At 41.5% G+C, this 15,247-nt stretch overlaps 1 protein-coding gene across 3 annotated transcripts in view; it reads left to right on the forward strand.

The window, feature by feature from the left end:
* Positions 1-15,247, forward strand: part of LOC118774956 (SH3 and multiple ankyrin repeat domains protein 1-like) — a 59,578-nt gene that overhangs the window by 21,050 nt on the left and 23,281 nt on the right. For 2 of the 3 annotated variants that reach the window (XM_036524594.1, XM_036524603.1), the window contains exons 3-15: positions 4,149-4,352; positions 4,697-4,768; positions 5,058-5,166; positions 7,525-7,679; positions 8,431-8,598; positions 10,629-10,745; positions 10,941-11,018; positions 11,315-11,381; positions 12,020-12,189; positions 12,685-12,809; positions 13,108-13,256; positions 14,815-14,928; positions 15,110-15,185. In XM_036524594.1, coding sequence (XP_036380487.1) covers positions 4,149-4,352; positions 4,697-4,768; positions 5,058-5,166; positions 7,525-7,679; positions 8,431-8,598; positions 10,629-10,745; positions 10,941-11,018; positions 11,315-11,381; positions 12,020-12,189; positions 12,685-12,809; positions 13,108-13,256; positions 14,815-14,928; positions 15,110-15,185 — 1,604 coding nt within the window. Of the gene's footprint in view, positions 1-4,148; positions 4,353-4,696; positions 4,769-5,057; positions 5,167-7,524; positions 7,680-8,430; positions 8,599-9,943; positions 9,986-10,628; positions 10,746-10,940; positions 11,019-11,314; positions 11,382-12,019; positions 12,190-12,684; positions 12,810-13,107; positions 13,257-14,814; positions 14,929-15,109; positions 15,186-15,247 lie in introns of all 3 variants that reach the window. The other variant, XM_036524611.1, reaches the window with a different exon arrangement.

The following is a 15,247-nucleotide window of genomic DNA, read 5'->3' on the forward strand; positions in this document are numbered from 1 at the left end:
CCACACACACACACACACACACACACACATGCGCGCGCATGTACACACACACACACACACACACGCACACACGCACACACACACACACGTACGTGTGTGATCAGATACAACTGATATGCAAGCTAAACTAAAATAGTTATATTGTTTATAGTTCCAAGGAACAACATTTCAGCTAGCAATAGTGGCTTGCCAGAATTAGATTTTTCTGGTGGCTGATAAATGATCCCTAAATTCAAAATCACATGATTTAAAATTGAAACATAAAAAATACAGCATGTTGTGAAATGATGCTAAAAACATTGTTGTCCCTTTGGTGTTTGTTTTGTAAACATGTGGAAAAGCATTACTGAATAAATGTTATCAAGACAATTACAGTCATCTCTTTTGGGTGGTGTTTAGCAAGTTAATGGTACAACCAGTAGCTACAAAGAGAAGTCAAAACTATGAGTCATACCATATGCCAGAAAGTTTTGACCAGAGTTCCACCAGTTACTCCTGATTGTGGCCTCAGGGAGATATCAACATATTGTGAAAGCATTTTGAATACTAGAAAAGTCAGGACGAATCATGACATACCCTGCCTTTGGTACTTCTACACACACTCCCATATTGGTTTGTGGAATGACCACCCAGTTCTTTAGAAATCTGTGGAACATTTCAGTGTTACAAACCTCAATAAAGTGTGCTTCGATCATTACCTCAGGCTTGATTGCCTGCTCCTGTGTGGTTAAAAAGAGTATGCTTTTCTTTTTTGTTGTCCATTTTAACATTATTGCTGTAGCTGGGTACTTGCTGTGTATTGGTCTGAAAGCAAACAATAAAAGCTCAAATATACAAGAATTCATATGCAGGTCACCACCACTGCATCCAACTCCAACAAAAATGTGGCACAGGATGGATGAGTATGTGTGTGTGTATATGTGTGCGTGTGTGTGTGTGTGTGTGTGTGTGTGTGTGTGTGCGTGTGTGTGTGTGTGTGTGTGTGTATGTGTGTGTATGTGTGTGTGTGTGTGTACGGGGTAATCTGAGCTCTGCTCTTACTGCAAGGCTGTAAGCACACAATATCACCACCAGTCTTGATAGGTGATTGATTCACTATCGCTATCATTGCTGGTAGTGACAGTACACCCTATTTGTGTCACTGAACACTCGAAAGAACAATATAATGAGGCAAGCAGCATAGAATCAATTATGGTATAATATTCATAGTAATTTTCAGTTGGTCGTGAGCTTAGTACTGTGTGCTCACAAACGTGTAAAGACCCTCTCAGCTGAATGAGAAAAATGGAGAACAGCTGGGATGCATATGGGAAGGAGCAGGGGGAGGGGAGATGGACTGTGAGAGAGAGAGAGAAAGCAGAGAGGGAGATCTCCCTATAGATCTCATTAAACGCCCCTTATCCCCCCTTGTACTTGCCCTGCAGAAAATAACTGGAGGAAATGAGGGGGGGGGCAGGGAAAGAGAGAGAGAGAGAGAGAGAAGGAGAGAGAAAAAGAGCTGAAACACATAATCTCATACTTAGATGGGGTGTGAGTGACACCAGAACAGTGAGGGACAGTTCTTATTGAAGGTGCGTGTTGGAACTCCTGCTTAAGCTGGTTTTGTCAATGAGGCACCTTGGTGATGGGTCTGATCTTCATGCCGATATGCTCGTTTGACTTTGCACTAGAGAGAGAAAGAGAGAGAGATAGGCCCCCAGGACAGCAGAACAGAGTGGGAGTGGGCTGCTCACTTCATTGTTGATGTCAGAGGATGTTTTTTGCCGTTGGCTCTCTTCATTGCTGTGAGGTTTTATTGAAATATATGATTTAAATACTGACTTTATTTTGAGGTGGCCATTTCCATATGTAAGTTTGATCTTATCGCTTATCACTGTCTGTCAGTTTGCAAGTCAGTGAACGCATTCATGAACTGGTCTGTGTGGTCCACATGCATTCCTGTGTAATATTGTGCATGCTAGTTTACTTGTGTGACACCATCTAATGGAATACTGGAAATATGTTCATTGGTCATTAAAGTCATTCTAAAAGATTAGTCCAGATGTTTGTAAATATGATCATTACTGTTCCTCTTATTTTTCAATATTTTAACTCCCATCCTTTCAGTCTGGCTTCATCCACTTTTAATTCACTGCGCTTCCCATTCTACCAGTGAATGTATTGTTCTGAAAAGCTCCTTCAGTCACATGACACACCCACTCCCTGCACTATATCCCAGTCATTCCCCTTACACACATTCTCCTCCTGAGCCAGAACTCCACTCCTTCTCAGATGCATAGTCCATCTCCTCTTAGTCTCCCGTCTGTCTCTCCCTCTGTCTCACAATGATATTTTCACACGTATACACATGCAGACGATCCTTTAATGCTTTGCCTCCCAGGGACCGCTGAGGCATTGCTACGGCAACCGCCAGCTTGTTCCGCTAAAGAACTGGTTGCCATGCCAATGGTATTAGCTGTGCACAAACTGAGAGAGAGGGGGGGGGGGGTACAGAGAGGGAGAGATTATTATACATATTCTGCATACCGCTGCACACTGCACATTCACCCAGAAACTGTTAGAAGGCTTATGCTGTGATAACAGTCTGCCTCTGAAAGTGAGAGATAGAGTGCTGTGTGCAGTGCCCTGCTTTGATTAACTGTACATTAATAATACTGGCAGTGTGAGTGGGTTAGGCCTGTCTAGTTTTACACTGCACTAATTGAGAAGTAGGACATATGTCTACAGTAAGTGACTTTGACCAAGGCAGTGATTCTCAGCCCTTTTTTTCTGCCAGGACACAACTTTTGCACTTGTCACCTCTTTGAGGTTACACCATGTAATGAACATTCAACTTAAAATATTGTTGCTGTTTATTTCAGGGATTATGCAGTATTTCTTATATTGTGAGTGTTCTTAAACTGCCAGTCTCACACGTGTGTGGCATTCTCTTCAATGTACTGAGAAATGGTGAATGTTTGTTTTGTGTTTCAATGAGCTGTGTGTTTATTCCGGTGCACAGCGGTTAATGATGCATTGTTCACTCTTGATTAGAGAGGAATAATGAAGAGGGAGTTTTGGAATAGGCTGCCCATTGCACCGTGGATTAATTAATTGCTATTTTGCTGTTGTTTTGCGTGGTATGACAGTGGTATGACATTTAAATCATAAAAATGACCACATCTGCAAATTACACAGCCGGACAGAGAGAGGGTACATATGCACTGAAACGGTGCAAAGCATAAAATAATCAAATGGTCGCTACTTCAAAGAATGCTTGGTCATGCCTTCATTTGTCAGTCATACCAGGGGTGTGATATCTGTAATGTAAAAGACTTTTCCAGTCAAGCATTTTGACTTTTAAATCTTGTAAATTTAGCTCATTTGTTGTTGTACATTTTTTTGCTCATACAGAAAATCCTAACATTGTAGATTAATTAGCGGTTGTTTGGTATATTTAGTATAGTGATCAAGTTGCACCACTCTGAAACACAATCTGCCCAGAGTTCCTCTCAGCACTAGACTTTACAGAACACCTCCCCCTAGTGTCTGAGTCTGTAGCACAGCACAGGCCACTCCCACAGCACTCGGTGCAATGGAGACATAGTGCAGTACACACATGCACATGGATAGCATGTTGCAGTAGAGGCACATACAGTGCAATACACATGCGTGGGTGGTAGAGCAGCATAATGCTTAGGAAGCTGCACTTGCAAGTAATTAGTTTTAATCCTTAGTGGGGCACTGCCTTTGTAAACTTGAGCAAGGTACTTAACCTGGATTGCATCAGTAAATCTCCACCTGCAGAAATAGCTAATGTGAAAAATGCATGTGAGGATGTGTACGATGTCTTGGATAAGGGCAATGAAATGTTGCAATAAACACTCAGATTATTGTACATGCATACAGTGTAGGAGATGCTGACAATATTGTAGAGACCTACAAACAGAGTATGGATGAGGCTAACAGGAAACCAACAACCAGACACGCACACACGCACGCACGCACACACACACACACACGCTAGCACACACACACGCTAGCACGCACGCACGCGCACGCGCGCGCGCACACACACACACACACACACACCATTATGCTGGCAGTGCTTGCTGCATCTGTTTTCTCACTCCCTCTCTGTGTTCCATGCTCTGTCACCCTCCTGGTAGAAATGTCTGCGGTTTAACCCAGAGGACACGGTGTGGTGCGCCAAACAACAGGTTCTGTGCTCCCTGACCGAATCGCTGCGGGACGTGCTCAACTATGGCCTGTTCCAGCCGGCTACCAATGGCCACGATGCCAAGTTCCTGGAGGAAGAGCGACCACTTCGGGAGTACCCACAATCCTTTGAGAAAGGGGTGCCCTATCTGGAGGTGCGGGACATAATAGTTCTCCATGCAAACCTCAGTCGTCAAGCGCTTTTCCCAGAGTGGAGTTTTACACAGTTTCACAGTTACATTTTGGTGGTTACCTTCCAAGACTTACAAATATTCCACCTTGATTTTTAACCAACTCTCTGGGGTGTTCCATAGCGGGAGAAGTGTTTCACTTTTAGCACCCACTGGTGCCATCTTGTGGCTCATTTTGGTTGCATGTGATAAATGGTTGGTAAGCAGCCTGGTGTGTAAGTGTGACATTAAAATACTGTATCTGAATGTGTGTCAAGGTATTTAGATTTTTGAGTTTCCCAGAGTGCAAAATATTTTCTCTTTCTCAGTTCCGCTACAAGACCAGAGTCTACAAACAAACAAATCTGGATGAAAAACAACTTGCTAAACTGCATACCAAGGTGATCTGTTTGTGTGTATATATGTATGTGTGTATGTGTTTTAAAGCAGTGTGTATATTTCTGTATGTGAATTTGTTTGTGTCTGTATATATGTCTCTTCTCTCTCCATTGAGTGTTGATATGCTCAGTATACACCAAATATCATTTCAAATTTCAAACGTATTTATCATGGAGAATTTTTACAATTAGGATTATTTTATATGAACATGTATTTCTTGTTCTTGTCTTTTTTCAGTGCTTGTGTGCTGACTGTATGTGACCCCTGACCTCTACATCTATCTCTACACAGGCCAGCTTGAAGAAATTTATGGACTATGTCCAAAGTGGAGCAGTGGATAAAGTGGCCAAACTCTTGGAAAAGGGACTCGACCCAAACTTCCATGACTCTGACAGTGGGGGTGAGATGCCACACTCATGCTATTACTCTTGTATCCTGTCCAGCGCATACTATTCTCCACTCTTTAGACTAACCAAAATAAGAAAACAGGCTGTTGAGGACACTGTAAACTGTGCATGCAGGTGATTTGTGCAGAAATCTATATTAATTTCATGCTGAATTCTAGGACTGTAAGCATTTGTACAAACTGATACCACACTGAAAAAGCTTAACCATGCTTAACTCTGCTGTCAGGTTGATGATCTGATGGGAAGCAAAGAAAATCACCCTGACATAAATCGCAATTTCCTCATGGCTGGCACAAGGCTCCTGGCAAATACTGGAGAACACATGTATCTGCACAGACGCTTCAGGGGGAATACATCAGTCCCATAGCAACACAATTTGCAGCCCTTGTTAAAACAGCATGCTTCATGTTAATGTTATACTGCAATGGCCTTTAATTCTTCTCATATTGTCAATTTTTCCACTGGCAATACCAACAGCATATTATTAGGGGAAGTGTAGGCTTGTGTGAGGGACAGGATATACAAGGGAAAGGTCAGGACTGCAGTCAGTACCAAGACTGAAGGTTTATGAGAGATGGGATGTATTGTAAAAATGTAATTGGTTCTGCCACATTATATAATGTTTGTGAAAATAATAACTCATCTTGGTGATTAAATGGAATCATTTGCAACCTTGTACTAGAATGAAAATGCATTGGTGGCAAAGTGGTGTGTTTGCTACAATATCAATTCAGCTATTCTGTGTACTGTAGAACAGGATCACTGCTTCAGAGTCGTAATGCATGTTTACTTCCTGGTGTGTCTGGAGCTGCTACTTGGTTGCCAAGACTGTTGCTATGAGCATTTGATGAATATTGCTGGATGTAACTGATGACTTTCTATTTGTATCAAACATTTGCAGATAATTTTGTATCTTGAACAGAGTTTGTGATTAGGAACAGTTTCTGTCATTGCTGGCAAGAAACCCATCCCTAAATAAAGCAAATATAATTTTACCCATTCATTTTCAGTAACTGTGGTGTAGTTTAAAAGGTCACAGTCAGCCAGACCAAACCCATCCAGCATGGGACATTTATAAGAATTATTGATACAACAACATACACTATTGCAATCTAAACAGATGACGAATGCTATTTATACTATTGTTTTACTAATTTAAATTATTTTAGGCTCACTCTAAACATACATATTCAACCATGCAGTGGTGCATAATAAGTGAAAAACAAAATGTCAGATACAGTAAATGTATAGTATCTGTTGATAATTATGAAGCACCTTGTACATAACATATTTTGAGACAGAAATGAGTTTAGCTAACAGGCTTGATGCCAGCCAATATGGCAGGAAAAAGATAAATGCTTCTTACAGATGAAAAACACTGCCTTTTTAAGTTTTATTGTAGTTGTACCAACCTAACAGGTGCAGCTGAGAAATTGGGCAATCCATAGTCTAAACTGTCTAAGATTTTAAAGGAGACATAAAATGAATGGAGCCAGCAAAGCACCTATGACTGAGGCAATAGTTTATGACCTACAGTGCAAATTATCACAGAGACACTCAAAAGTAGTTAATGCGTGTCAAATTATTATTTTATGCTTGAATTTAGTAAAGGACATTGGCTGCAAGTGACATTGTAGCCTACACAAGGGCAGCAATTTGTTCAAATTATTAAAGCAAGACATAATAAAAGACTGTATGAAAAATACTTTCATACAGTCTTTTATAATAATTTATAATAATTTATAATTTATAATAATAATAATTTATTCCATGGTTGAAGAATTTAAATCTCAATTAATAAGAAAGAAACAGTTTAAACCATAAATATCCATGCTATCCATTCATGTGTGATTTCATGTTAAGAATCAATCGCTTATTCGCTTTCTGGATAGATATAATTCTTATTAGTTGGGTGGACTGTATTATTATTATTATTTCTGGTCAATGTATAGTCATATACAGTCAATGTATTTCAGTTCAGCAGCAGCTGAACATGTTTCTGCCTGAAAACAGGACAAGAACAAATGAATATTCTTTATATAGGAGTTGTATGAAATATTGAGCATTGCAAGCATTTTTGAGTCTGAAAACATTTCCAACCATATGGTGTAGTGTTTGCATTCTGGATTTGCCCAAGCGGTTGGTGTGAATAAAACATGCAGAGTGCCATGTCACATGTGAACACTGAGCAACAGAGCACATAATGCAGTATTAACCCAGTTATAGACTGTACAACTATGCACTCACTGCCCCTGTGGCCCACGGGCAGTTCTGTGGTTATCAGTGCTGTGCATTATGAAATCTGTAACAAACTATTTCTCTCTCTCTCTCTCTCTCTCTCTTTGTGACAGAGACACCCCTCTCCCTGGCAGTACAGGCTGAACAGGGGGGAGGGGAGGGAATCAGGGTCTTGGTTTCAGGTGGGGCGCACATTGACTTCCGAGCAAAGGATGGACTCACCCCAGTACACAAGGCTGTCAGGGCGCAAAATCACACTGCACTGCTGGTGATTGTCTCATCTGTTTCCACTACATCACTGCTGAGATACTATGCACACACTCTGCACTATTGATAAATATTTTTAAACTACTATAAAGTTACTACAAATGCCGCCAACTGCTACTGTTTTACTAGTTTCTCTTGCAATGCTGCAGATGTATTATACTAACAGTAATGCTGGTAATTGTTTTAACTCTATACTATACTATGGTATAGTATTTAGTACACTGCAGCTGACAGGATACGACATGGAGCAGTTTTATGTTAGTAGCATTTTTGTACCATTGCGCTACCACACAGACACAATTCAGGTAACTGCAGTACACTGTAATTCCTAATTCCTCATCTCTTGTGTTTCCCCCTTCCCCTCTGTACTCTCTCCTCTTTGTTCCCCTTGTGCTTTCTGTTGTCCATGATGTCCCCTTTATTTTCTCATACTCTCATCCCGCCCTCACTCCCTCACTCCCTTTCTACATCCTCTTGTCTCCTCTCCTCACTCCACCCCTTGCTGAACCACCACTCCCCCTGCCCCCTCTCTGTACCCACATACTCTTCATTCAATCCTCTACACACTCTCTATACCCTCTACCATTTCTATACACCCTCTCCTTGCTCTGTACCCCCATACCCCCATCCCTTTCTTCACTTCCTGTGCTCTGTGTACACTTCCATCCCCTTTTTACACCGCCTGTGTACTTGGATTCCCTTTCTACAACCCTCTGAACCCTTTCTTCCTCCCCCCTGCCCCATCTCTCCAGGCCCTCCTCTCTTTGGGGGCCTCTCCAGACTACAAAGATCGCTGGGGCTTGACCCCACTGTACCACACTGTGCTGACAGGGGGCGACACATCCTGCTGTGAAACCCTGCTGTACCACAGGGCCAAACTGGGAGTTAGGGATGAGAATGGCTGGGATGAGACACATCAGGTATAGTCACACCCACTCACACACACAAATCTCTCCCTCAGCTCTGTGTTGCTAAAGGTTGCAATGTCCTGTTGTGTGTTGTCAGTGTCCTGACAGTGCCACATAACTGTTTCTGTGTGTGTGCATGGCTGTTTGTGTGTGTGTGTGTGTGTGTGTGAGTGTATGATGTTTATTCAATCTTTTTTCTCTTTCACTTTCTCAGTATGTGAAACAATTGCTGTGTCTTCCTATGAGAGTCTATGTCATCTTTGTATGTGTGTGTGTGTTTTTTGTGTATCAGAGCAGTGTTTTATTGTCTACTTCTCCATTCATTTCTGCGCAGCTCCATCTCACTCATTATTACCCTCTCTCTGCTGTGCCTCTTATACCCTATGACTTTGTTTCTTCCCTCACCATTGAGATATTTCTCTTATCCCAAATAAGAAATTCTAAAAACAGTATCACAACATCAAGGTTGTGGTTTCTTCATGATTCTTCATATATTATGTTGGTATGTTCTTCTGCCACCTTATACACTGTCAGAACACAGATTTGTATAACTTAATAACCATTGTCTCAGTGCTGTGGTGCCCCCATAATGGGACTTCTCTCTAGCATTGCTCTGACAATATTCTATCGACGTCACATGATGTCGAGACAACAAAGCTCTGAGGAGTAACCATTTTCTCTTTTTCCATACCATCGTGAAACAATCTAATGAGATTTAGTCAGCCTGCATGTGAAGCCAAGTCTGCTTCTCAGCTACAAACCATGTTATGAAGGTGGATTTAAAAAGTCCACAAATGTACACAATTTTCATAACATTATAGTTTATGTTGCATCAGTAAACAATATTTTCACTCTGCTGTTTTTATGTCATTTTGTTAATTGGGTATCTGTGTGTCTTTGTATCATTTATATGTACACAGTAACTGGGATCACCTCTGCTCAATGTGTATGCGTGTACCCTGTTTGCCTGGGTATATGAAACCCAGAAAGTGCCTCATATTTCTTTCTTTTCTGTACGCTGTGAGTGTGTGTGTGTGTGTGTGTGTGTGTGTGTATGTGTGTGTGTGCCTGCCTCTACTACTGTGTTTTTTATTGTCTAAACATGTACTGGTCTGCACGTGTTTGTTCTTAACGTATGTGTACCCCTCTGTCTCTTTATCTAGCATTCATGTCATGTGGAAATGGAGCCCCCACAGTCTCACTCCACCACTTCTCTGATTTATCCTCTTCATTGCCTAACCAGCTCTATCTCTCTCTCCTGGCCCCACTGCCTTTTCTGCCTCTCCATCCCTCCATTGTCCCTCACTCATTGCTCCCCATCTTCTCTCTCTTTCCCTCTCTTCCTCTTCCTCCATAGATCAGGGATGAAGAGGAGTACGGAATGCAAGAGATACATAAGGTACTCATCCTTTCATCCCTTCATCCCTTCATCACATCATTTTCACCATCAACTCATCATCACTTCATAGAGCAAAGGTAACTTAAAATGGTTAGGGAACAGAGTATGTTCATGTTCACTGGTGTGTGAGCTCTGAGTTGACATTTAGTGTCTTTGTGTGTATCTATTTGCATACATAAAGTGTTCTGTTTGTGTGTATGCAGTATGATCTGTCTGTCTCTCAGCCATTTGGATGTTGGTGATGTTTTTCTTTTTTCTGCACCGTACCTTAAGTGTGTCAAAATGTCTGTGTTTGTCAGTGTATTTATGATGTGCTTGACTTAGTGTAGTGCTAATTTAAGGTTGTGCCTTGCTGGGTGATTTACTGAAAACTATCAAGTCACTCTTCCTCTCTTCCACTTTCTTCCTCTCTCTGTCACACATACACTTGTACACACATGCTCACACTCGACTACTTCATCCTTCTTTCCTGTTTCTAGCTGTGTTCTGCCTACTCTTGCACCCAACCTAAATCTCCTTACTCTTCCTCTTTCCTCTTTCTTCTTCAGCTCCTGTTCTCCTAAACTTCTGCACTTCATCGTTGCTCTTTGCCAGTCAGCACTGACGTTGCCTCCCCATGACTTTCTCTCTCATTCTCTCCCAGGCCTGTCAGAATGGTCATGCACAGCACTTGGAACACCTTCTTTTTTATGGGGCAGATTTCAGTTCCCAGAATGCCTCAGGAAACACTGCCCTGCACATTTGTGCTCTTTACAATAAGGTAATGGCAGGCATATACTCACAATACACCATGGTCCAGAAAGATAGAAAACGTATTAAATACAGACAGAGTGCAGCACAGAATCAAAACAGTGTTTACTGACAAAATACAGGACAAGCATGAACTGATTCATTCAAAATTCCAATTTGATGTTTTATTGAGTACTCTCGACTGACACAACTTTGATCCAATCAGGAAAGTTGTGTCCGCATCCTGCTGTATAGGGGTGCCAGTAAAGAGGCAAAGAACAAGAACGGGCAAACACCCTTCCAGGTAACTATAGTTGCGTATAGTGCAAAGGTGTGTGCTTTTATGTCCAGTATGTGATTATGGTGGGAGTGGTATATCAGACCAAGACAATAGATGTACACTTAAAGCAAAAGAAAGTAATAGTATCTTTCAATGAACAATTATTGCAATTGCAGAAAAAAAGCAATAATTTTGGCAGCTGTATATTTCTGTTTAGGCGAAATAATAGAGCTGTCAAGAGTCTCCCACTTTGCACTGAATACTGCACTGAAAGCTAACAGTCACGTGTGTCCTTCACAGTGAGCATGTGTGTTTTTCAGGTAGCAGTAATGTCTGGCAATTTTGAACTGGGAGAGATCATTAAAAACCACCGTGACTCAGATGTAGGTAAGTCTCATGTGTGTTGTGTGTGTTTCTCATTGACTGTGTGCCTGTGCTGCATAGAAGAACTAGAATTTGTGTTCATAGTCTTTGCTGTTAAATGTGACTGGTTGGACTACACTGTTCATTATGCCCACATACTATCTACTTTGACTGCTCTGAATATACCTTCACATGTGCATATGTGTGAAAATGTATGCCTGTGTGGGTGTGTGCTTTGTGTGTACATAGTGTTCTTGTGTCAAACATTTAATATATTTGTGTTTTGTGGCTGAGCATCTTCACTGTGCAGTGTCACTCTGTCCTATTTGTGTGCAATTTTCCTATTTGCTGGGACTTCTGATATTAAATTTCATCATTTCCTTCTCTTTCTTTGTCTGCAGTCTTAATATACTCTTGACAGTCATTTGAGTATATTGATTCACCACTCCTCTTCCTCTCTCTTCCTCTCTCTCCCTCTTTCTCTCACTCTCTCAGTAAGAACATTTTAATGCCCTATTGGGACCTTTATACAGTGATTATACTTGCATTGCCTCTGTCTCTGCCTCCTTGTCTGTTTTTCTAAGGCTTCAGTATGTTGTTTGTCAGCTGAATTTAGTAATTATCTGACCCATATTGCTCTCTATCTCTTTCTCTCTACTCAGTGCCCTTTCTTGAATCGCCCAAATATGCTCCACAGAGACGGGAGAGTGCCCGCACCCTTAACATCCCCCACCCGCACCCCCTTCTCCGGGCCAATAGTGATAACAGTATGAACCTGCCAGACTGGATGGGTGTGACCAACGCTGCCGCTCCCAATATTGTGTCTGTACAGGTAAATGTATGTAAAATAGAGTGTAGTCATTCATACTTAGTGAATGCCATTTTGTCCTGTTTCCCCAGTGTGGATCAGCCTGTATGGGCTGTCTTTACTCTGTTTCACTGTATCAAATTAAAATGCAAATTCAAATATAGAAAATTTGGGCTTTCAAAATTCAAATTAAAAATCAAAATATGCTGTTCTGGCATGTGTACCATTTTCAAAGCAAAGTTAGTAAAGTAAGAAATTGCTAATACCATTATACAACATGTAATGCATTATATGAATATTAATATACATTTCAGTGATCAGCTGATAGGGCCAAATATGAAATTTCTCCACTTATCAGTGCTACCCATGGACTTCTACCTGCTGCCCCTAAGGTCGAGGCAAACTTCTGGCTTCCAGGTTTGCAAGCTGCTCCTCCTTTCCCAGTAGGATGGCGATTGATGCACCCAATAAAGTTTCAGTGAAAACTAGATTGTCTCTCTTTACCTCTCTCTTCCTCAGGGGTACAAGCACTCAGGCACTGTGCGCAGCTCCAGCAGCCCACGGGGCCCCCGCACTCGCTCCCCTTCCCGAGGCAGAGGAGGAGAGAGAGAGGAAAAGAGCCGCCAGACCCGCGGAAGACAAGGGTGAGAGCAAGGGGAGGGAGCATGGAAGATAGGAATGTGCTGTCTTCAATTCATCATTGTACTCCCTTTCAGTATTTCAGCCTGTATTCAAGCATGTATTCCTCAGTGTGCTTTATGAAGTTAAAGCTGAATCTTCCCATTGTCTACTGCCGCATCCCTGCGGAGGCACTCTAAGCCTCATAAATCCCTTGCATATTGTGATGCTCTCTAATGTTGACTAACATGGCAAGAATGCTAAATACTCTCTAATTAATATTCCCTCCCTCTCTGCCTTTCTCCCTGCATCCACCTCTCTCAGACCTGCATCGGCTGGCAGCAGTGGGCCGACAGGGGGCCAGAGGCGGCGACTGTACAGCGCAGTCCCGGGACGAGTCTTCGTGGCAACACGCTCCCACTCTGCTCAGGGAGACAGAGAGATCAGCCTCAACAAGGGGGACAGGGTGAAAGGTGAGTGAGAGACTGACAGAGAGACCAAGAGGGAAAGAGGGAGAGAAATGCACTGAAGTGCATGGTAATCATATTGGAATCTATTCCAACATAATTGTTTATTACAGATGCATATAAATGGAAGTACATATTGAATCCACAGGGTTACTTAAAATAGGAGAAAAAATAATCAATGTCAGCCCTGTATTCAATATTCTGTGAAAGTATACTTAAGGGCTAGAGAAACTCAGCAGGCACAACATGCAAGGCAGAATTAGGCTGTTATACATTTTAAAATTATAAATCATACCAAAAGTTCTTACTTAGAGCTCTGCATCAAAGAAACAAAATTGCAAAACAAACAAAATTACAGCACAGCATAACTCTCATGCCTCCCAGAGAGAGTAAGTAGCAACAAATCCTTACCAATTTCAGACTCAGTGATGAAGCCCACGCCATCATAACAAGACCACAGAAAAAACTCTCAAAAGAAAACATATCGCTGATGGTGAGACTGGAGTTGTTGAGACAGTGGCTCACTTTGTGTGTAAATGCACACAACTTTAACGTTCTTTTTTTAAATATATATTTTATAGCCCTAAAATTGTATGGAGTCACATAAATATTAAAATTTTTAACACCTCTACTAAATTAGGTGCATACAGTCAAATTGGCTGCAAAATATGTGGCAGTTTGTTGCTACCTGTGGGACAATGCTACACTAGCAAACAAATGAAGAATATGGAGAGGAGAATGTTTTGGGCTCTTGAGAGCAATTTAATTCTGCGCTACTATTTTTAGTTGTTAGTATTAATATTAGTATCATCAGTTTTGTTGTGTCTGAATAATTTTCAGTAAACAACCATTTTTGTTAATTGCTTTGGTAACACATTTCTATGTTGTGCCAGGTAAGCACTCTTGAAGCTAAAAAATGAATGAAATTGAGACTGAGGAAGAGAGAGGGGATAGTATGGGGGGGGGGGGGGTCTTTGGGAGAAAGTTGAATTGCAACAGCAACTTTATAGGTTGCATCAATTCCCACATTACTGATAGAAGAATAGTCGACCAACAACTGGAATTGTATCAACCTGCCCTGACCTTAGAGTAAGGGGGGGTGGATATGGTGTTAGGAGAGACAAGATAATTTCAACTGACCAACAGCCAGTGGGACTTTGCTGGCATAATGATGACAAACAAATCAGAAAATTCTCAACATTTTTGTGTTGAAGAGAGCTTCAAACAGTGAACAGAGGGCAGTTGAAGGTCACTCACTACAAAACTCTGCAACAAGCCTGCACTTACCTGCATGATCCAACTATGGTTATAATTGGATTATATGAATAACATCCTGTTATTCATTAATCTGGTGCTGAATTAGAGAGCTAAAGATATTATAATAAATCAACCATTGTAGGAGCAATAAATATGATTATTAATGCCAGAATAATTATGATTATGAAATGACGTATTAAGAAATTATTATCATCATCATAAGCAGCAGTAATAGGACATAGGAGTCTGTTTGTGGTTGGACTGATTGTGCTGTTTGAACCTGTCCCTCTCTTCTCCTCCCTGTAAGTGCTGAGTGTTGGAGAGGGGGGATTCTGGGAGGGCACAGTGAAGGGCCGGACCGGCTGGTTCCCCTCGGACTGCGTGGAGGAGGTGGCAGTGCGTAACCAGGACACCCGCTCAGGTCAGATACCAACACTGCTACTGGACTGCTTCATTGATACTGGACAGGAAAAGAAATTATCATTACATCTGCATGTTTTAGGAATGTCAGATACAGTGATATCAGTAACTACAGAAGATGTATAGACTGTACCAGCAAAATCAGACAGTGATGTCACCACTTGCACATTCATGTATTACAGAGAGTCGCAGTGAGAGAGCCAGGCGGTTGTTCCGTCACTATACTGTTGGATCATATGACAGTTTTGATGCCCCCAGGTAAGAGCTGGACTGCCAGTGATTTACTCTGAGCTATATGAGGTTAATAATGATTTAAACGA

Source organism: Megalops cyprinoides, chromosome 1, assembly GCF_013368585.1.
Source record: "Megalops cyprinoides isolate fMegCyp1 chromosome 1, fMegCyp1.pri, whole genome shotgun sequence".
Classification (NCBI taxonomy): Eukaryota; Metazoa; Chordata; class Actinopteri; order Elopiformes; family Megalopidae; genus Megalops; species Megalops cyprinoides.